At 34.5% G+C, this 21,782-nt stretch overlaps 1 protein-coding gene across 1 annotated transcript; it reads left to right on the top strand.

The window, feature by feature from the left end:
- Positions 1-1,018: 1,018 nt before the first annotated feature.
- UTS2B (urotensin 2B) lies at positions 1,019-16,131 on the top strand. Its single transcript, XM_055570303.1, has 5 exons — positions 1,019-1,207; positions 6,093-6,191; positions 7,374-7,411; positions 8,663-8,756; positions 16,106-16,131. Exons 1-5 carry the CDS (start codon positions 1,105-1,107, stop codon positions 16,129-16,131), a joined length of 360 nt encoding a protein of 119 aa, XP_055426278.1. The 5' UTR covers positions 1,019-1,104.
- Positions 16,132-21,782: the final 5,651 nt, after the last annotated feature.

Consider the following 21,782-nt stretch of genomic DNA (forward strand, 5'->3'; position numbering starts at 1 on the left):
AACCTTTGTGTCATTAAATTGCCAACATCAACTAAAACATAACAGAAGAAAAGGTTCAGAAAGTTGTGTCAGATATCATGAAAAAGCCTTTGTGGAAAGAAACCAAACATAATTTTGTTTAGGAAGAAGTCATCAGTACCCAACCTTATCTGAGAAGACAAGTCAATTATTTAGCCTCTTATTAGAAGGCAAACCCTGTGAGAACAGTGTTCCTTGTTTTGTATAACAGAAGTTTGTATTAAAAAAAATTCAGAATAACCTTATTTACATTTAAAAACATTTTTTTTTTTAAAATTAGGGAACCATGAGCTGAACATGTCTCTAATACAGTTTTAAAGCAAATACATCTTAAGTCTCTTGGGAGAAAAAATAAATGCCAAGGCCAGAGGTCACTACTGCATCTTCAGTCATAAAATTGTAACTATAGATAATACCAAAAGACTTTTACTTAAAAAAAAAGTACAATTAAAGCAAGTATTAAAAAGAGTAATTGATGGGACATTTGCCAACTTTGAATTAATTAGATTCAGTCTTAATTTTTAAAAGTGTTGGCTGCAGGAAAATGATAGAGTAAGACATTAATGTTCCCATTATGATTCATTTCAAATTTGAACTCTTCCCAGCTCAAATCTGTTTGGTTGGTTAAAAATGAAGTGATGGTTGCAAATAACAACAGTATCCAGAAGACTATACTGGGTTCTAAATTAGCCAAATGAAAGGCGTTGTTCCCATTTCATTGTTATGAAAATCTAACTGACAGGTTCTCTAGTCTTAGTTTTAGCTTTATGAGGTGCATGTGTCTGAGTGCGGGTGCGTGAACAGGAATGCCTGCTTTTAGTGAAATGGGCAGATATGAGATATATTGATTGGGTTCTTCCTGCCATTGCCTGAGTAGAAAACCTGTCACTTCTCCAAGTAGTGAATCATGTTGACAGAGAGCAATACATTTTATAAGGTTTTTTTTTTCCTTTGTTCAGATCATTTGTAGTTGAAGCACATTTGCCACCTTTTAAAAGTGATCTCTGCAGCATTCCAGAGCCATTGAAATATTCGTCTTGACCTGGATAGTCAGTTTCTCTGCTAGCACGGAAGAAGATTTTTAACATGAACGTGATTTTATCAACCACTCTTTGCTTTGGACTCCTAACTTTGTTATCTGTAATGATCTTTTTAGAATCGGTGCATGGGGTGCCATATTTTATTCAAGGTATGTACACATGAATGTAAAATTCTACAGGTGGGTAAATAATCCTTATCCTATTTGCATTGCTTTGATTTTTCTATCATTATGGCAATAATGTTTTAAATATCAATATAATTTAATCTTCAGACAACACTTCAGTAGTTGCTGTTTTAAATTAAATGTAATCTGTGATGCTGTTCTCAAGTTAATTAATTTTAACTGACACTGTACTAAATTAATTTCAACTGCATTTGTCTCTAATCAAGGGAAATCTTTTTCTTATTTCTATTCCATTAGCAAAGACAGGGATGTATAAATAGTAATACAGTGCAATGCATATTTCAAAAGTACATCTTCAGGGGAAAAAAGAGTTTCATCCAGTGAGATTATTAATAAACCGCTTATAAAAGGAGAATGACTCTAAGAACATATCAAGATAACACTTGTATGTGCAGAGACCTGGGAAGAATGATACATTGGGAAATTTATATAGTACTTTCAGGAGGAGAATGTTAACACCCACATTATTCACTGACTGTAATCAGATTTCTAAATACTTAGGGTACTTATATTAAATGAAATAATGTAATTTTTGACATCTACAAATACCATGATAAATTTAGAGAAAATAAGTTTCTATTCTGGTCATATTGGAACTTGATCTTTTTAAAATTTTTTTCATTGCATTCTGTAGTGGAAATAGCTTTTAATCTGGCAATCGGTGGAGTTAGATTTAATGCCCACTTACTAGGCAAACAACCTAACCTCATTGAAACTTTTATATATGTCTTTACCTTTTAAAAATAGTAACTTAAAAATAGTGCTCTTTAATATCTCATCCAATTTGAATCTATCATCTAACTGATCTCTTTGTCAGGAAGAGGGAGGGAGACAGCCTTTGCTTTTGCTTTCTTAGGGAAACTAAGACAGAATTTAATAGATTTTGTTTACATGACTCTGGGTTGAGGAAAGGAATTAAGTTTCCTCTTTCAGATCTAATCCAACTTTACTAGACCATTTTGCCTCAAATGAGATTTTAAAAGTCAATGGAAATTAGAATAGTTCTTTTGATAGTGGAAATAAAATTGCATAAACCCTTGTTATTTATTTATAGGGATTTTCCCTTTGAAAAACAAATACAAGCCTGGGACCTAACTGCAAGACCTAAATACAAGCTTGGGGATGAAAGAATCTGGATTTTATTCCTGGCACTCACATTTTGACTTTGGCCAGCCAAAATCATTGTACTTGGTAGGCCTTCATTGCTTTTCCTATGAAATAATGGGATTTTCAATGTTCTTAACAGCGTAAATGTGTGAGAAAGGAAACATCTGGCCATTCACAGAAGACTCTGCAAAATGAGGATGTTAGTGGTAACAGTATTATAACTTCTGATATCATGTATATGAAATACAGAAAAATCCAACTCAAACTTTTTACAAGATTACAAATAGATAACATCTCTGACCCCAGAATACCACACACTGATGTCCATATATCATTGGCAACATATAGGAAAGGTTTCTCTCTGGGACCCCTTGATCTCAGTTTCATTATATGTAAATAGAGAAGGCAAATTATTGGGAAGTTTATTTTCTAATCTAAATTGTCCAGGATTAGAGTGAACTTCTCACCATTTTTCAAAGCAACTAAATGTTTGACTTATTTTAGTCTTTTAACACACTGTTTTCAAATAAGCGTTTGTCCACTGACAGACCACAAAGGTGGGGTCACCATCCTCTGTGTCAGATACCATCCAAGACCAAGAACACAATCTACCAGCTTTGCTCTGGTTTTGGGGTCACATGAAAGCATGCCTCATAAGCCTGAAACTGGACAAATTGCCCACTGCGAAATGAACAGCAGTGAATGTCATGACTAGAAAGACTATTTAAAAATTTTTGGTATATTATCATCTGAGGGTGTTCCAGATTTCTTTCTGGCAAAATTTCTTATCTATATCCCATAAGAAGCATCACATTCAAATGACAAGCAAGGACACAACTACGTCTTTTAAGCTTCAGTGTCTCAGGTAGTAAAGAGTCTTTTTTTTTTTTCCTGTATATTGCAAAAGTAATCACTCTCTCATTTCTGAATAACTTTGCCATCCTTTTTGCTAAAGGGACATCGGCACTTGGGTAGGTTTTTATTCAGTTTCTTTATCAACACTAACTTTTAGTTCAAAGACAGAAATATTAAAATTACATGCATTTTTTTCTCTTAAAGCTGTATCTGTTTTAAGACTAAAAATAAAAATGAGAAAAAAGACTTATTTTCTACTATTTTTCTTATCTTTCTAATGTCTTACTTTAGAAAAAAAATTTTTCTTTAATTTCTTGAAAAAACTTTTCCTCAGAGTTTCCTATAAAAGGTGGTTTTCTTAAAAGGTAGTGACAAGAATTACTGAGGATAGTGTGTAATCACTGGAAACCAAATGGGTAAAGAATGGTAAACACATTAATTTTCTCTTTTGAAAAATGTTCCACTTAAACACACAGAGAAGGGGACTGTAAATTAAGCCAACAAAAGGTTCAGAAGGTAACATTTTCTAGTTACCTTCCTCCTAGTTTTATAAATTCCCTAAATTGAAGGCGAGGAGTCTGTTTCTTTTATCACAGTTCTCTTTCTAAAACAAATAATCATTATCACCTGGCTACACAGTGTTCCTCATTTTTTCAATGAAAGCATTTTAAAATTATAATTTAACATTTTAATACATAGCTATAATAAAAATTGCTACACTATTGCATAGTCATATCTTTCTCTTAAACTAAATTATTCCTGAGGGTCTTTGTTTAATTGATGTTAAGCAAAAGTTCCACTGATAGTCTATTATTTTAACTACTCAAAGAAAAAAGTACCCCAGAATTTCACAAATAATTTCTATGCCTATGAAGTAATGGAAATTGAGGAACTTTAAAATTGAGGAAATTGAGCAACAATAAATGTGTTTGTCAATGAAGAAACTTTTGATGATGCCACCTACCCCAAGTCATTTATTGTCTTTCTCAGCAAATCTTTTATTCCTTTAATTAGCCATTTAGTTATCTGAGTTCATTAATTGACATTTTGGAGACGCAGGGAATAGGAGACAATTTAAAGGAAGAGTCTAGTTAAATTATGAGCCATTTCTCTAACTGAAGCCTCAATATTCCCACTTTTAAATTTTAAACTCACTAATCTATCTTTTGTCCACACAATATCAGTTATTATGACTGAAATGGAGCAGAACCTTATGGTCCTTGCCCCCCAACCCCCTTGCCCATGTCCTCAGACTTCCTTTTTTTTTTAATGGAAAAACTTTAGACAAAGAATAAGTTTAGTTGGAGAACTGAGAAAATGAAGAAACAAAGGGAAACAGTCAAAGGAAGCCCAATAATAATAATGTAGTCTTTAAGCATAACCAAGGCCCTTTAGTTCCTTCTCAAGGGCCATAGATAATATTCTGAGCCATATCCTGTGAGCTGTCTTATAGATACTGAAATATCAGGTGGAGAAATTAACTACCTGACGACCAGACTGTAGTCATGAGATAAGCAGCCACAATTCTGAGAACTGGCCTCAAAGAAATTGAAACAAACTCATGCTGGAATTGAAGATTAACAGTACCTAAAATAAGCAAGATTACACTGGTCAGACCACTGATGACCAATTTCAAGATGACTATCAGAGCTGACATGTTTATGCATGTAGCCCCCTCCCTCAGCCTGTTAAAGCTCATGCCCCCTGACAATCAGGGGGCAGTCAGACATTGGACAGGTCTCTGCCCTCCCCAACCCTCCTGGTAGCTGGCATCCAAAATAAAGCAAACTTTCCTTCCACTAAGCTGGCCTCTTTAAATGGCTTTTGAGTGGCAGCAGCTAGACTTGGGTTTGGTAACATGAGGAGAAAAAGAGAGGGAAGACTGATCCTATAAAAATTATATAATAAAGGTTTGATTATTTTAGGCCACATTACAAAGTTCATTTTGTTTATAAGGCACTAATTATTATTTTAATTGCATTACAATCCTGTTGAATCTTCATTTTTTATAGCTTGAATAAAGTCTATTGTCCTGATTTCTACCCCAGAATCAAAATATTTAGGAAATTTTGGTTGATTTTTCTGTTTTTAGAGTGTTGAGACAGTGGGCCAGGAGGTAAATGGACAAAGATGTAAAGCTATGATCACAGAAAAACTAGGCGCCATCTGATCACTTCCACAAGGTTGCCTTCGATGGTTCAAGGCAATTCCCAGAACACAAAATGGCTCATGTTTATATGTGCATAAAATCTCAAAGTCAGATTTTATATTTTTATCTTAAAAACAACTTTTACTTTATATTTCTTATGTTAAACACAATAGTAGAAAAAAAATTTTAAATACAGATGAAAAAACAGAAAGTACAACTTTCTGTAATTCTACGAAGGCAGAAATAATTACGGGTAAATTTTAGACTGTAAACTTCCAGGTATATTCTCCATCTCTACTTCTTTCTCTTTCTCACAATCTCTCTTTGAGTGTTCATATACATTCAATGACTTTTAAAGCAGCTTGTCTTTTTATATCTCACATCTCTTTCTATACACCTTTTATTGGCAAGTATACACACTTCCCAGGTTGTGCAGTGGTAAGGAATCTGCCTGTCAATGCAGGAGATGCAAGAGACTCAGGTTCTATCCATGGGTCGGGAAGATCCTCTGGAGGAGGAAATGACAACCCACTCCATTATTCTTCCCTGGAAAAGTCTATGGACAGAGGGACCTAGGGGGTTACAGTATAGTCCATGGGGTCGCAAAGAGTCGGACGTGACTGAGCAACTGAGCACACATACACGTTAATAGTTACCTGTGAAATCTATTGAATCAGAAAGACATTCAAGTGACACAGATTGAAAAGAGCTTTCACTACACTGAGGTAATTATTACAGGAAATGAATTGCTTCCAGATAAAGAAGATACAGATGGTGAAGAACTATTGCTGGCTCTACTGAATAAAAATGTTGGCTTCCAAAGGCCTTCCAACATTGGTGAGTTAAGAATAAAGTCAAACATTATTTATTCCATCTTCTGACCTGTTTTCTCTACATGTTAATTTATATTAAAGAAAGCAATAATTACTGATTTAAAGCTGCACTAAAGGCTTAAGTGTCTGTTATTTCATATTCATGCTAAAAACAATGGCATTATTAAAAAACATTAAAATCTTATTTTGTTCAATTAGCATATTCTAATGGGATTAGTAATTGTCGAGTTACAAAACAGTTATCTTTACTTATATTTTTCCCTCTCATCTATGTTACTCCCCACAGGTACAGTTAATATTTTCTTTTACTAAATGCTTCCAGGGTATTATTAAATGTTTTGAAATAAGTTTCCACTAGAAATTTCTCAAATTTAACTGTGGTTTTGTGGTACTTATTTTGCAATCAGATTCTTTCAATTTGGGAAATGACTGGAGTAGAAACCATTGAGAAATTTAGGCTCCACCAAAGTTTTTTTTTTTTTTTTTCTTTGAAGTACAGGATAATCTGATTTACAATTATGCATCAGATTGGTCTCCAAGAAATGATAGATATCGTCAGAAATTTAGCAAGTCTAACCTGAGAGACAGTATGACAATATGATAATGTAGTGCTCGCTCAGAAAACATCTTTTCTAAAAAAAACTGTCTATTCACGGGACAGAGTACTGGTTAAAAGATAAACACTTAAAAATACAGGATTTAAAAATTAGAAATAAGGTGTTTCATTGAGGAAATTGAACATAATTATAAAAAGAAAAATCTGTACTCAAATTGTAAAACCCAGAGACATTACTATTAGTATTTTGGGAAATTTCCCTCTTGATTAAATTTTACAGATAAGATTTGTGGCCTGCCTTTTTTTTTTACTTAAGATTTTTTCATGAGAATGTCCCCATGCCAGTGTAAAAATTTACTTCTAAATAGTAGTCCTTATTAGAACTATGAAAAGTCCCTATTTAAGAAAACTCTGTATTTATGATAGAAATTAAATGCTTGCTCATTATAGTACTGATTATATTTCAACATTACAGAAACTGAAAACATGTTTGGGGCTTTATATGAGAGATACATGGGTGATCTCAAATCATACAAAAAAAAAATACCTTGTCTTTCTGAATGTGTGACCTGAAGTGAATTAAATATTACTTGCAATGTACATTTTTCATATGACGAATGTGTCTTGCAGATATAGAACTGGCTGACAAATTGGAGGAACTTAACCAGGTGAGAATGTGAAACACATAAAATCTCAATTTTCATAATTATTATAAGACAATTTCTTTTGAAACAGTAGTTTTTAAAATTATTAATAACTGTATTTTAAAACTATTATTCTTGCTAGAAAAAGAGTGAAGTAATTCACTAGGAAAAACAATCAAATTCTACTAAAAAAAGAAGAAAAGGAAAACAAGACAAAACTATAACTGAAGTGATCATGGGATAAAATGTCTAGAAATCTGGATTTTAGATCCAGTTCTCCAATTACCTAGAAGACCATGGAAGAATTAAAATTCTCTGGATCTCAATATCCTCATCTGTAAAATAGGAGGCTATAATTAGATTGGTGGTTTTAAAAAGCTATTATTACTTTGCAAAGTGGAAATATTTTTTTCCAAACAAAATTGTATGTGTTCCCAGTAAATGAAACATATAAAAGTGGAGCTGTTCTGCTTGAAGCAGCTAGTTTGGGAGGAGAGGGAATGAAGTGCTGCATTCTTGACCTATCTTTGGCCTCGGTACAGGGAACCCCTTAGCAACCTTATCCCCCAACTTCTCTCTATGAGGAAAATTGGAAAATTGTTGCATTAGATTATTTCTTAACTCTTTCAAACACAACTGCATGCAAATTCATTATCATATAAACCATGTGGCTGTGAAAGAGAAGTATGCCCCATCAATTATTAGCAGCTAGGACACGGATACATGCAGAAGCTCAAGCTGAATTCTGTTTTGATAGAGTTAGATCTCCAGGGTTTAGGCAATCAGTGATCTTGCTAAAGATCAACTTGGCTTACACTCTGGATGGAAACCTTAGGGTCTCAAAATACTTCTTTCCCACTAGGAAGGACAAATATTTCAGGAAATTCAAACATACACATAAAGTCTTTGAAACTCCTTGAAAAGGACTGGTTATTTTGGGTGACATCAAATCAAGTCCAGCTACACAGGCTGTGTTTACAGGCTTCCCATTAATGAACACTGAGACTTGACTTCCTTCACCATAAACCTGTTTGTTCCTGATTGTCTATTGAGTCATGGACCTTTCCAGTCAGTTTCTAAATGCAAGTTTTCTTTTATTTTTCTGTTTAATTATTTTTATTTTTTTTTATTACTCTTATTTCCTTTTCTGTTGCCTTTTCCTCCTTCCTTTTGTCCATCTTTCCTTCTTCCTCCTTTTCTTGCTCTTTCTTCTTTCATAGAAAATGGTATTGTTGTTATTAAAGACTAATAATTTTCATATTCGATTTTTAAAAGCTGGAAAAGCTGAAAGAGCAGCTCATGGAAGCAAAGGATGCTGAGATGTCCTATGCGATAGACGGTCTATCTTCTTCCCATCCTAATAAGCGAGGTAAGTTTTCACTTCAAAGTCTTAACATTGAATTCTAAGATTACTTTTGCAAGTATTTCTGAAAGGGAAGAAATTAAGTTGACACTTCTTTATCTTATGTTGATGATCAAATCAAAGCTCATATTAAAAAAAAAAAATTACAATGAAGGCTTCCCCAATGACTCAGATGATAAAGAATCTGCCTGCAATGTGGGAGACTGGGCTTCGATACCTGGATTGGGAAGATCCCTTGGAGAAGGGAATGGCTACCCACTCCAGTATTCTTGCCTGGAGAATTCCATGGACAGAGGAGCCTGTCGGGCTACAGTCCATGTGATCTCAGAGTAGGACATGACTGAGTGACTGAGTACACAGACATTCAAATGAAGGCATTAAAAGTCTGTGAATTCTGTCACATATACAACATGGTGAGCAAGGTCATATATTCCAGATTTAAGTAAAATTAGACTTTCATTGTTTAAAACTGTGTCTCCCCCTTGCTATTTTGCTTTAACACTGGAGAGTAAAGAGTACTCTCATTGTATAGCACTTAGTCCAGGTTTTGATTCATAATATTTAATTTTAGAAAGATCCATCTTTTGGATCCATATTTCTTTTTATAACATTCCTGGAAAATTATTGTTTATGAAAAAATTGCATATATGTCTCTTTATTCATGTTGTGATATGAGATTTGCTAAGGCATGTTTTATTCATTTTCACTTGTCCCCTTCCTCTCAGGTTTGTCTTTAACTGCTGTAAAAAAGCGGTTTTTACCATGGAAAAGGATTAAACAGCATTCTTTAGACACTTAGCATATACCAGACATTTTATATTTTACTATCTCAGGTTGTTATGGTTAAGTATATACAGTCTCTAGTTAGACAGCCTGGGTTTAAATTGTAATATTGATATATCCTATATGTGTGACCTTGGGAAATTATCTAACTTACTGTGCCTCATTTTCTTTGCCCCCAAATGCAGATAATAATAATCATTTTTATGGGATTGTTAGGAGGATTTTATAAGTTAATATATGAAAGTCACTTAGAACAATATCTGGCATGTAATCAGTACTATGTAAGCCCTACTTTAAAAATTCATTTTGATCATTATTACTATAATTATTATTTTATTTTCATCATAATCACCATAAGATAGCTATTACTATGCCTATATTATAGATGGGAAAATTACATCTCAGAGGGGTTAAGTAGCATGCTGAAAATAACCCAATTACTAAGTGATTTAACCAGAGAACCTGAAGGACATTGGTAGAGAATATACAGGAAGGTGGAAGGGAGAGAATCTTGGGGCTTTTTAAGGACTTTAGCTTTTAGTAACGGTCATACTGGGTAAGACTGAAGCAAAATGAGGAAGGGGTGGCAGAGGATGAGATGGTTAGTTGACATCATGGACTTAATGGACATGATTTTGAGCAAACTTCAGGAAATAGTGGAGGATGGAGGAATCTGGTGTGCTTCTCTCAATCCTTATAATCAATTCATAGAATCACAGAGTCGGACACGACTTAGTGGCTGAACAATTATCAAATGGAAAATTACTGAAAACTTGGGGCAAGTGAGTGCTAAGAAATAAGTTTCAACAGAACCAATTTTGATGTTTAGTGGAGAATATACTGCTGCTGCTGCTGCTAAGAGTCGCTTCAGTCATGTTTGACTCTGTGCGACTCCATAGACTGCAGCCCACCAGGCTCCTCTGTCCCTGGGATTCTCCAGGCAAAAACCCTGGAGTGGGTTGCCATTTACTTCTCCAATGCATGCATGCATGCTAAGCAGCCCACTAAGCTCCTCTGTCCATGGGATTCTCCAGGCAAGAACACTGGAGTGTATTGCCATTTCCTTCTCCAGAATACACTGCAAAAAGGAGCAAAAATGCAAGCAGAGACCTTTAATGAGGCTAATTAAGGATCTAGATAATAAATGGTGGTAACTTTAATTAGGGTGACAGTAGTGAATTGATAAGAAGGAGTCTGATACTAGATATACTTTGAAAAAAAAAGTCAACAAAATTTGCTCTAAAATTACATATGAGTTGTGAAAAAAGAGGAAGGTTTGTAAAAGACTCCAAGGTTTTGTTCTAAGTGACTAGGGATAAAAAGGCAATTTCTGTTTATTGAGGGCTTCCCTGATGGCTCAGAAGGTAAATGGTCTGCCTGCAATGCAGGAAACTCAGGTTTGATCTCTCATCAGGGAAGATCCCCTGAAGAAGGGAATGGCTATCCATTTCAGTATTCTTGTCTGGAGAATCCCATTTCAGTATTCTTGTCTGGAGAATTCCATGGACAGAGAGTTGGAGGAGGCAACATGGTGCAAGGGTTTGGAGATGGAAAAGAGTTGGTATAGAGATTTGTTGAATCTTTTCATAGTCAGTATGGCCTAGGCTATGATACGTTACAAATTTTAGTCCAAATCTCAGAGACTTAATATAAGGAAATCCATAAAGTTCAATGCACATAGTATTAATACAAGCCTCTTCTATTTTGTGGCTGTGTCATCTAGATTGTTGCTGTAACTTGACTGCCTCCAAGATTACCAAGATGAAGGAGAGGGATAGAGGCTGCCTCTCAGCCCTTAGTTGCCTCAGTTCAGGGACATGCATCACTTCTACTGATCCACTGCCTTTAATTAGTCACTTGAGCTGCCACCAACATATTGGAAGAACAAGCTAATAAAAGTTAGAAAGCACTTATAAAAGTGCATGGGGAGTACCGCCTCCACCACAGTCAATCCTTTGGTCTTAACCACATAGACTACACTCACCTGACTGTCTATTAGAGACAACCCCAAATTCCTTTCACTGCTGCACCCCGAACAAAGAACAGGCTCTCCAGGAGATACTAATTTTTGTCAAATAGAATGTGGCTGCACTTCATCCAAAGACTTATTAGCTAAAAGGACAAATTCAGTAATTAGCGTGGGAATAGGGAAAGGATAACAACAGTCAATCATCTTATTCATAAAGGAAAAGAACATGAGACATGAGTGGTAACCTCTAGCAATTCTGAAATCCCACAGGGCAAATATTGTAAAGGTCTCTTACTCTGGAGATGGAGAAAAGTTTCTTGCTTAGGACCTACTAGTGTGTAGGAGGAGTCCTCTGTCCATTGTGCTGTTTCCCCTGGCTCCATCTTTTCTGAAGTTTTTGCTTTTTTTTATTTTTTTTTATTTTTCATCCCTCAACACAGCTTTTGTGCTTTTAGGGGAAATATTCTCTCTGAGGCCTGAATGGTTTTCTCAGGCCTCTTCCTACTCTCACAAAGTTGGAGGCCCAAGATTTATTTCATTTTAAAGTGTCAAAGATGTTTTTAGTTCTAGGGTTTATGGTGTCTTTGACAATGATTTCTTGTACCAATTTAGACAGCCTCTCAACTTTGCTACACAGTTTTTAAAAAACTATTTTAACTATTTTGTATTATCACCCCCAGCTGAGTTGCCTTGAAGAATATACTTTGAAAAGTAACGCTTAATCTAATTTTTTGCCCTGAATTCCTTATTTCAATTGATACTTACCTGACTTCACTCAGAATCATTTTAAATCCCTTTTTATAGTTTTGGTATCTAGAAACAGCTCTTGAAATATTTCAAGGTCTTGTATTTCTGAACTACCTTTGTTTCATTTTTATTTATTTGTAAAGACACCCTTTCCCCCTAAGCTTACTATTTCTTGTAATATCTGGCTAAGTGTATCCACCAGAAATCTACACATACTGCCAATGTTCTATTTCCTTACCTTTTTCTTCTAGAAGTTCCAGAGGAACACATTCTGAATCTGAACTGTTATAGATGTCAGTTTTACCACACATTTTGCTACTTTGAAAAATGACTCTTCTTGTTTCCAGCCTGTGACATCAATTTCCTTGTCTGCCGTTAATCAGTTGCTGAGGCTGTGCCATGACTTAGCTTCCTCTTAGAGTAGCACCCTCCTTCAAGTTATTAAGGTATATTTGGGATAAATTAGGCAAACAACATCAGCAAAATAACCTTAAAATTTCAGTGGTATAACTTGGTTTAAGATTTATTTCATGTTTACATGAAGCCTTGTGTACCTTGGTAATTTTCCTTCACTTTGTGCCTGCACCTCGTGTCCCTATGGCAGGATAGGAACGATATGGAGGAAAATGCATCCTTACCTTCCAAAATTAGGCACATGTTCTCAGTCTATCTTAATGGGATTAGGGGAGCACCTGGAAAATGTCCAGAAACACAATGAACAGTTGGAGAATCCTATCTCTACTATAGACATTTTGAGCTTGTTATGCCATGTATAATAGAATCTTCCCAGTAGTGATTTGAGTAAACCCCTGAGTATATAAATGTGGAGCTTAGGGAAGTAGCCCAGACTGGAGATCTAAATATGACAGTTACCTGCATGTCAGCATGGCTTGGTATTGTGATGAAACTCTCTAGGGAATCACTCTAGATAGATATAAAACAGAAGACATCGAGGACAAGTGCCAGGCCACACCAAGGTTAGAGACTGGGCAGATGAGAGAGAATTAGCAAAACAGACTGAGAAGGAGCAGCTACCGTGGAAAAAGGCCACAAGAAGAAAAATGCCTCAGATGTCAAACAGAAAAACTGTTTCCAGGAAGACATAGTTCAGCTGTTCCTAAAGCTATGGTAGGTCCAGTAAAATGAGAGTTTAGACTTTCCATCTGAACAGCAATGGGAAGGGTTTTAATTATTTCTACAAGAATTATTTGATGGACTTTTGGTTAAGGAGAATATGATAAAATAACAGAAATGACTAACAACAGACAACTCTTTTGAGGAATTTTGTTCTGAAGGGTAGTAAAAGTTGGAATATTAGCTGGAGTAACTTGGAGGGGTCAAGGAAGCTTTGTGATTGTTTTTAAGCAAGGAGATATTAAAGCATTTATGCATGTAGTAGGAACAAAATAAATATTTGTAGTGATAAACATATGAATTAGATGCCCAGGCTGGATGACAGGAGCAATCCACATCACATCTGTCATTTTTGTTGGGATAACTAGAAACAGTCTATCATGAATAACAATATATGAAGGTGAAATAAACTCAGAGATTCAGCTTAAAGCTAGAATATCTTAAATGTCTGTGAAATAATGTTATCTGCTTAATCATTTAATATATACTTGACAGACACCTGGTAAATCCTTCCTTTCATTAAAGATACAGCTGTCCAACACCAAGCATCATGCTAAAACAGGGATTAGAAGAGAGAACCAGAAGAATGCTGGCTAGGGTGTCCGCCCGCCACACATAAATGATAAATGATAGAATAGCAGTGAGGAGTTGGTTCTACTGGTGATATCATTCATGAAGATTTCCTTCAACTGGGAAGTGTATTCCAGTGCACCAGAACCGAGCTGCTCTTGAGGCGCAAGTCTTGGATATGTGTAGATTTGTATTTTCCTTCTTGATTGAGAGATTCAAAGATATCCAAAGGGACAGAAAGGGACTTTCCAAAATATAAAAAGAATACTGGATTAGAGGACCAAGCTCCTCAATTTACTGTCTGAAAATAAATTTCTGCTTTCATAGGATTTGAATGTGTTTTGTTGAAAGAAAACTCTGGCTCTTTTAGGAATGAAAAGCAAACTCGGAGTACTATCGTAACACTCTGTATATATGTGGTGATAAGCACTAAGGCAACAGTTTAAAGAGTAAGTGGAGTTAGGGAGAGATACCTGGGCAAGAAGATAGACTTTTATTATTTATGGCAAAAAGTGTCTTAACTGTCCTATGAGTTTTCAACTCATTTTTATTGTGCATCCCATTAATCAATAGTGAATCAAAGACCTATCTCCCCAAGGTCTTCATTTTATAAAACATTTAGTTTGAAGGAAATTAGAGAAATTTGTAATTAATTAGATGAAGCTGTCGTTAAGTCAGACAATTGATTGGGAACAATCCACAGAAGATTTAAAATCACTCATTCATGCATTTAAAGATTAAAATGCTGCTTGAATTAGTTTGATTTTTTTCTGAAGAATCACTTTATGATCAGAATGTGAGACTCAATTTGACAATCAAATTACATAAATATCATTTGGTGGTTTGCAAAATGAAGTTTAAATTCTCTTCCTTCTTTTTCCTCCAGTAAATAGAAGCATATTTATCACTGATTTTGCTTATTTGCTTAGTCCTCTTTGGGACTTCAGTTCAGTTCAGTCACTCAGTAGTGTCCGACTCTTTGCGACCCCATGAATTGCAGCATGCCAGGCCTCCCTGTCCATCACCAACTCCCGGAGTTCACTCAAACTCACGTCCATTGAGTTGGTGATGCCATCCAGCCATCTCATCCTCTGTTGTCCCCTTCTCCTCCTGCCCCCAATCCCTCCCAGCAACAGAGTCTTTTCCAATGAGTCTTTTTTCAACTCTTCGCATGAGGTGGCCAAATTATTGGAGTTTCAGCTTTAGCATCAATCCTTCCAAAGAACACCCAGGACTGATCTCCTTTAGAATGGACTGGTTGGATCTCCTTGCAGTCTAAGGGACTCTCAAGAGTCTTCTCCAACACCACAGTTCAAAAGCATCAATTCTTTGGTGCTCAGCTTTCTTCACAGTCCAACTTTCACATTCATACATGGCCACTGGAAAAACCATAGTCTTGACTAGATGGACCTTTGTTGGCAAAGTAATGTCTCTGCTTTTGAATATGCTATCTAGGTTGGTCATAACTTTCCTTCCAAGGAGTAAGCGTCTTTTAATTTCATGGCTGCAATCACCAACTGCAGTGATTTTGGAGCCCAGAAAAATAAAGTCTGACACTGTTTCCACTGTTTCCGCATCAATTTCCCATGAAGTGATTTATGCCAACTTTAAATAGAAAGTAAAAGTCGCTCAGTCGTGTCTGACTCTTTGTGACCCCATGAAATAGTCTACGGAGTTCTTCAGGCCAGAATACTGGAGTGGGTAATCTTCCCAACCCAGGGATTGAACCCAGGTCTCCCCCACTACAGACAGATTCTTTACCATTTGAGACACCAAGGAAGCCCTTCTAAAATAGAGGACTGCATCTAGTAGGATGGCCTATTGTATTTTTTGAATTGTATTACATGCATTATAATGTAAAACAGAGCTGTCCATTAGAACTTTCTTTAATGAGGTGACCATTCTCTAAATTTACACTGTCCATTATGGTCATCTATTAAGCACTTAAAAGTTGGTCTGTATTATAGAGAAGCTGAATCTTCAAAAATTTATTTAATTTTAATTAATTTAAAGATCCATATGAGGCTGACTACCACTAAATATCTGTTTTAGAAAACTTTCTCATACTCAGGCATACTTAAACTATTTTATTTAAATGTAATATTTTTATCAAAACTCTTTCTAATGAAGAATTGTTTTGTTTCTTTTTTAGCTTGTTTTTGGAAATACTGTGTCTAAAGTTTTTGCTCTGGGTGCAAAAAAGGATAAGAATTAGAAAAAGTTATATATCTACCCACTCTACTGTTTAAAGATCCAAGCTATTTTAAGCATAAAAAAATAGTGGCAGTGTTTATACAGCTTGTTACATGCTTAAAGTTTATGTTGCAAATCGTAGTGACAAATTAGCTGCACTTGAATGGCATGGACTATCAGAATGACTCTGTAGAGCTACAGTTGAGAGTGCTGTATCTATTGTATGCTTTCCATAAATTCATTGTCTACATATCATTTTGTTCAGTGATGACTAAGCTGTTGAGCTAGCAATTAAAAAATTTAAAAATTGCTTTGGAAAATTAAATTATATTGTCTGAATCTATGTGGAAAATTTGTATCTTTGTTCTTTCCCTTTTTTTTTGGTGTGATTCTGCTGGCTACTATCTCTTTTCTGTTCATTAGGATAATTGTCAATAAGACTCCTACTACCAAATGACTGCATTATTAGGAAGCAGAAGTCTTGTTTATTGGACTCTAGGAAAAAGTAGTACTAGGTGTTTGAGAGAGAGATATTAAGAAAATTTTCTTACATAACAATTTGCCTTTGGGCCCCTTAATTCTTATCTCTGCCTTCACCACAGTATCAGAAATTGAGACTTTTAGCATGTCAGTGAGAGACTAGATTCACTGTACTAAACACATCAAACAAAACATAAAACTCTTTGAGTTTTTTTCATTCATTTCTTTCTCACATCTTCACATTAAACTGCTCTTACTTATGTCTGAACAAACTTATTTAATCAATTCAAGGCTGGGAATCCAACTTCACTTTTATTTGCCACATGTCACTTTTATTTGACACCAAAACATTGTCAAAAGAAGTTTATAATTAAAAAATATCAATGGTAGACTATCAATGGCCAGATAGTCTATGGGCATTCCCTTATATCACAGTACAAGGGAAATGTAGTTTATCTACATATGCTAATTGTGTGGTTCTTAACAATAAAACTATCTCATGACCTAGAATGAGCGATATTAAGTGAAAAACAATTAAAAAATTCATAAATCAGAACCAAGTTGAGTAATATACCTGTAGTGCTTTAAATAAACTTGTTAGGAGCCACTTGAATGTACATAAATATACAGTTGCTTAATAATGCCTGAATGTTTCTCACATATTTATATCTGCTGTGAACATAAGCATGATATTATTGTAAACAAAGATAAAATGCCTGTTTTCATCATCTCATGTTTATTAACTTTGGTGCAGTTGAATGATATTCAAGCATTTTTAAACTTTACGGGTAATGTTATTTAAAAAGTTTCTGATACTTTTTCCTTTTAGAGAAAGTTATTAATAGTTTTTCTTATAATTTGTTATTTTTTTTAATTTGCCTTAAGAAGTTTAATTCCTTAACAATATCTGTAAAATAAAGGTAGAATTCCCTAGATATTTTTTGTTTTTGTAGTCAGCAATTAATATCCCCCATGAAAAATTAGTTATGTAATCAACACCAAAATTCAGAAATCCCTATTCACTTCTCCATGAAGCTTCACACAGAAACAAAGAGGAAGAAAAGGTAATCTATTTCTTTGAAACTAGATGAAAAGTCCCTTTAAGCTGGTAACTTTCAATGACATATAGCTGGGTTTAGTAATACACAATACATCATACAAATTGATGAGATGACTTGTCATATTCTTAAGAGAAATTATGACTTAATTTCCTGATATGTTAAACAAATATTTTAAACTAGAATACCGCTCATGATTGTTCTACTCTATATAAAGTAGTGGTAGAAATTAAAATATGAAATCAAATAGTTACAAATAGAGAAAATATTTTTCTTTTTTTATTCATGTTAGTCTGGTGTATATGCTATGAGACAAATGCATTACACATTAGAACAAAGTGTAAATCAATATATTGTGACTTCTTACTTTAGTTAAAATGGAAGCCCATAAGCATAATTTTGAATTTAAAAATTAAAGAAGATAGGAAATCAATTTGTTTAATCCAACTTTAAATCTTTACCATGAGAAATTTTTAGGCTACACTAGGTTTTAATACCTTTTGTCAAAGCATGAAGCAGCAGCACCCAGCTGGATTGGAGTAGAGTGGAGTGTTAATCACTCAGACATGTCCAACTCTTTGTGACCCCATGGACTGTAGCCTGCCAGTCTGCTCTGTCCATGGAATTCTCCAGGCAAGAATACTGGAGTGGGTAGTCATTCCCTTCTCCAGGAGATCTTCCTGACCCAGGGATCAAAGCCAGGTCTTCTGCGTTGCAGGCAGAGTCTGACAAATATCCAAATGGAATAAAAATGAAAGAGTTGCTAAGGAATAGGATACATTTCTATAAATCATCACAAAGTTGGGCAAGATAAATTATAACTTAAATAATTCTTTCAAATAGTAAGTCCTGCAGTATCTTTGTCTGTGTACCATTGCTAAATTTGTAGTGCAAGACTATGAACAGAAATCAAAGAATCTGTGAGCTCTCAAAATTTACTTTTCTTTGCTAAGGTTCCTCTATTACAACTCAAAGAATAATTCATTTTCAGTTTTTTTTTTTGCCTAAATTAAATGTAAAGATTTTCAGCAGTTAGAAAATTTCTCCCCCAAAGAAACTACATACAAAATCACTTTGTGTACAATACTAACTATATATGGTCATTTCTGTGTTTGAGTTTATTTTATTCTTTGGACTGTATGTTGATTTATTTTTAGTTAAGATCAACAACTACTCACTTCTCTCTTCTTCCAGTATAACTGAACCTTCTCATTACACTCTTCCTTTTTAGCTAAAATAAACCTTTCTCTACTGGTCAAACTTTTTTTTCTCACATATCAGGTCTGCTTGACAGTGATTATTAGAGTTTAAAGAAGCTTTAGAGGCTTTTTCAACTTCTGCTAATTTATGCTAAATCTCTTGTTCAAGTGATAAATTCTCTGTATGTTTTTAAAGCATATACAATGCATAATGGACTTATGCACTTAAATTACAGCAACAATGCGGTTTTTGCTGAGGACTGCTTTGCAGAATACCAAACCTTGTGCTTTCATAGGCGAATTAAAAATAATTTGAATCATTTTAAAGAAATCATTCTCAAATGTATTACACTCTTCAATGCTTTATTAAACACAATATATGAAGCAGATTAAATGGATTCATAGATGGGTGGTTAACATTAAGAAGAATTATTGTAACATGCTAAAATGTACTGTGCTTCAATTAGGTGAATTGAACTGGCCCCAAGAGCTCTGGTGGTTTCCTATTTGACTTCCCCCACAATTTCATCTGTTATTTCTGTAAATAGCTCTCCTAATCAGCCACCGCTACTCTTAATTAACTGTAAGTTATAATTTAGAGAAATGGAAAGCTGTTAGGGGACACGAGATAGCCAAACTTGGCAAATGAATAATACTCTTCGATTCCTGATTCTAAGTCAGTGTGCTCTGACCTGCAGTGTTTCTCAATTTATTGGGAGAATAAAATTTATGGGCTTAATTACTGCTGGTTTTTCTTGCTCAGAGAGTTTTTCTCTTATATCTGGAACTGGGATTATGTTTTAGTTTGTTGAACCAAATTGACATTTGAATGTAAAAGAAGCCTAATTTCATAATCATTACCCAAGAGGCTCACAGACAAAAGATAAAAGTGGAGTAAAAGTCTTCAAGAGAAAATACACAGCATCGTCTTTCCTTGTTCCCCAGTAATGATCAAATGGATCGTACCTAAATTCTACTGAAATAAATCAGTCTTTAGTTATTATTCCTCAATTTCATATATGTAAACGGTAAAAGCACACAGAAAGCATTTCACTGTATTGTGTTTGTTAGAAAAGTAATGTTTAGGGTATAGTAACCACTCATGAATAACTAAAATATAGATTTTAAAAATATCCATGCATTGAAATTATCTGCACAATTTAACTGAAGTTATAACGATACTGTGATGTGATGAACAGAAGTTCAAGCTCTGGAAAGGATGACAGAAGTTTCCTTAGAAGTTTAATCATTAAGGAGTGTGAAGAACTTCACCAAAATATCTTCCATGTTTCTGTGACATTTCACCCAAGGAAGTTGTGTCTGCAAAAATGAAAGTTGAAAATGTTACAGCTAATGAGACCTCTGGGTAAGGGGAAATCCATCAACTTGAGAAGAGCTAAAACTTTAATTACATGAGGTTTCATTATAGCTTTTATTTAAGTGCCATGTCTTTTATTGCAGAGACAATAATGCAAAATGATAATTTCAGATAAAAATTTATTAAAAAGTGTATTTTAAATGTAACAGGTAGGTGTTTATGCTGAACCCACACCTCCTTTCTTCTCCTACCTCTATTTCTTTTGAGTTTCCAATCTTAGGTCAAAGGATGTTGCCGTTACAAGGGAAAGATAAAGAAAATTTGATTACTACTTTCTGTTTATTGTTAACATGTTGATAATTGTTGTATATTTTGCTCTTTTTAAAGGATCCAAATATATGCTGGCATTTAAACATAATATTTCTGTTATTTGAGAGGTATGTTGCTTTGTCAGAATGATAGTGTGTCAATATTGTTCTAAAATAAAAATTGTCAGTATATTGCAACAACATGTGTTTTACATTATTAAAAGTCTTAAGGCACTGTGGCAGCAAGGGGTAGCACAATTAATGATCATATTTACCACATTTCATTAAGTTGGCATCCTGTTTCAACAGCAGAGACCTAGAACTTTGCTAACTGCAGCTAGAGAAGCTACAATGCCTTACCACTCTGAATTTGAGTTGCTTAGAACTGAAACCTATTAAAAACTCAAAACTTTGGTCCAATATATTACCAATTTGAGGAGGACATTGTGTAAAAAGCAGATTAGGATCCTTTCCAAAATGTGTATCAGGAAGAGATGAACATTTTTCTGGAAACTAAGTAACACACAGCAGCTGTATCTAGACTTGACCTCAAACCAAGAAAAACTTCCATGTTAGTACCAGTTTTATTATTAGTGTGAAGACTTATAGTGAAACCCAGAAGGTGAAAACCCACAAATAAAACTGCCCCCAAAGAGTGTATATCAGCTCTCACAGAAGTGAAACAAAGATTTTCATAAAGTCTGAGATACTATTTCTGTTTGTTTAAGAGATGGATCATCAGTGAAGTCAACAATAACAATTTAGCACACAGATCTTATGGGCTATGAAGAAAATGTTGGCTTACAAGTCCAGAGGCTGAGACCTGGAGCTTGCTTTGTCCAAAAGTGTGTAAAATTTTGGGCAAATCAGATTCTTCTCAAAGCCTGTGTTCTCATTCATTTACAAAAATGATTTAGGTTGAAGGAGACTTTATATTCTTGAATCTCAAATGATTTCACTGCATGATTATGTGAAAATTATTTAATTATTCATGTTATCTATTAAGTGATTCACATATTATATCTATTTAATTCACAGGAATATTGTGACAATAAGAAATAACACAGCAAAAATAATTTTTAAAAGTTAAATGGAAATTAAAAACATATTTTCATAGCTTTTATTATTCTTAAAATATAAAGACATGAAACTTTACATGAGGAAGTCAAAAAATGTCTGAGAAATCTTGGTGATAGTGGCAGGCAGTAAAGAATAGAAACAATGGTTGAGCAGGTGAACCCACAATGATTAAAGAAAGGGAAAGAGAAAAATG

The sequence above is a fragment of the Bubalus kerabau genome, chromosome 2 (genome assembly GCF_029407905.1).
Source record: "Bubalus kerabau isolate K-KA32 ecotype Philippines breed swamp buffalo chromosome 2, PCC_UOA_SB_1v2, whole genome shotgun sequence".
Taxonomy (NCBI): domain Eukaryota; kingdom Metazoa; phylum Chordata; class Mammalia; order Artiodactyla; family Bovidae; genus Bubalus; species Bubalus kerabau.

Coding starts and splice junctions, on each gene's coding strand:
- UTS2B (XM_055570303.1), top strand. CDS start 1,105: ATGAACGTGATTTTATCAACCACTCTTTGCTTTGGACTCCTAACTTTG. Junction 6,192..7,373: donor CCAAAGGCCTTCCAACATTG/GTGAGTTAAGAA, acceptor TGTGTCTTGCAG/ATATAGAACTGGCTGACAAA. Junction 7,412..8,662: donor AATTGGAGGAACTTAACCAG/GTGAGAATGTGA, acceptor GATTTTTAAAAG/CTGGAAAAGCTGAAAGAGCA.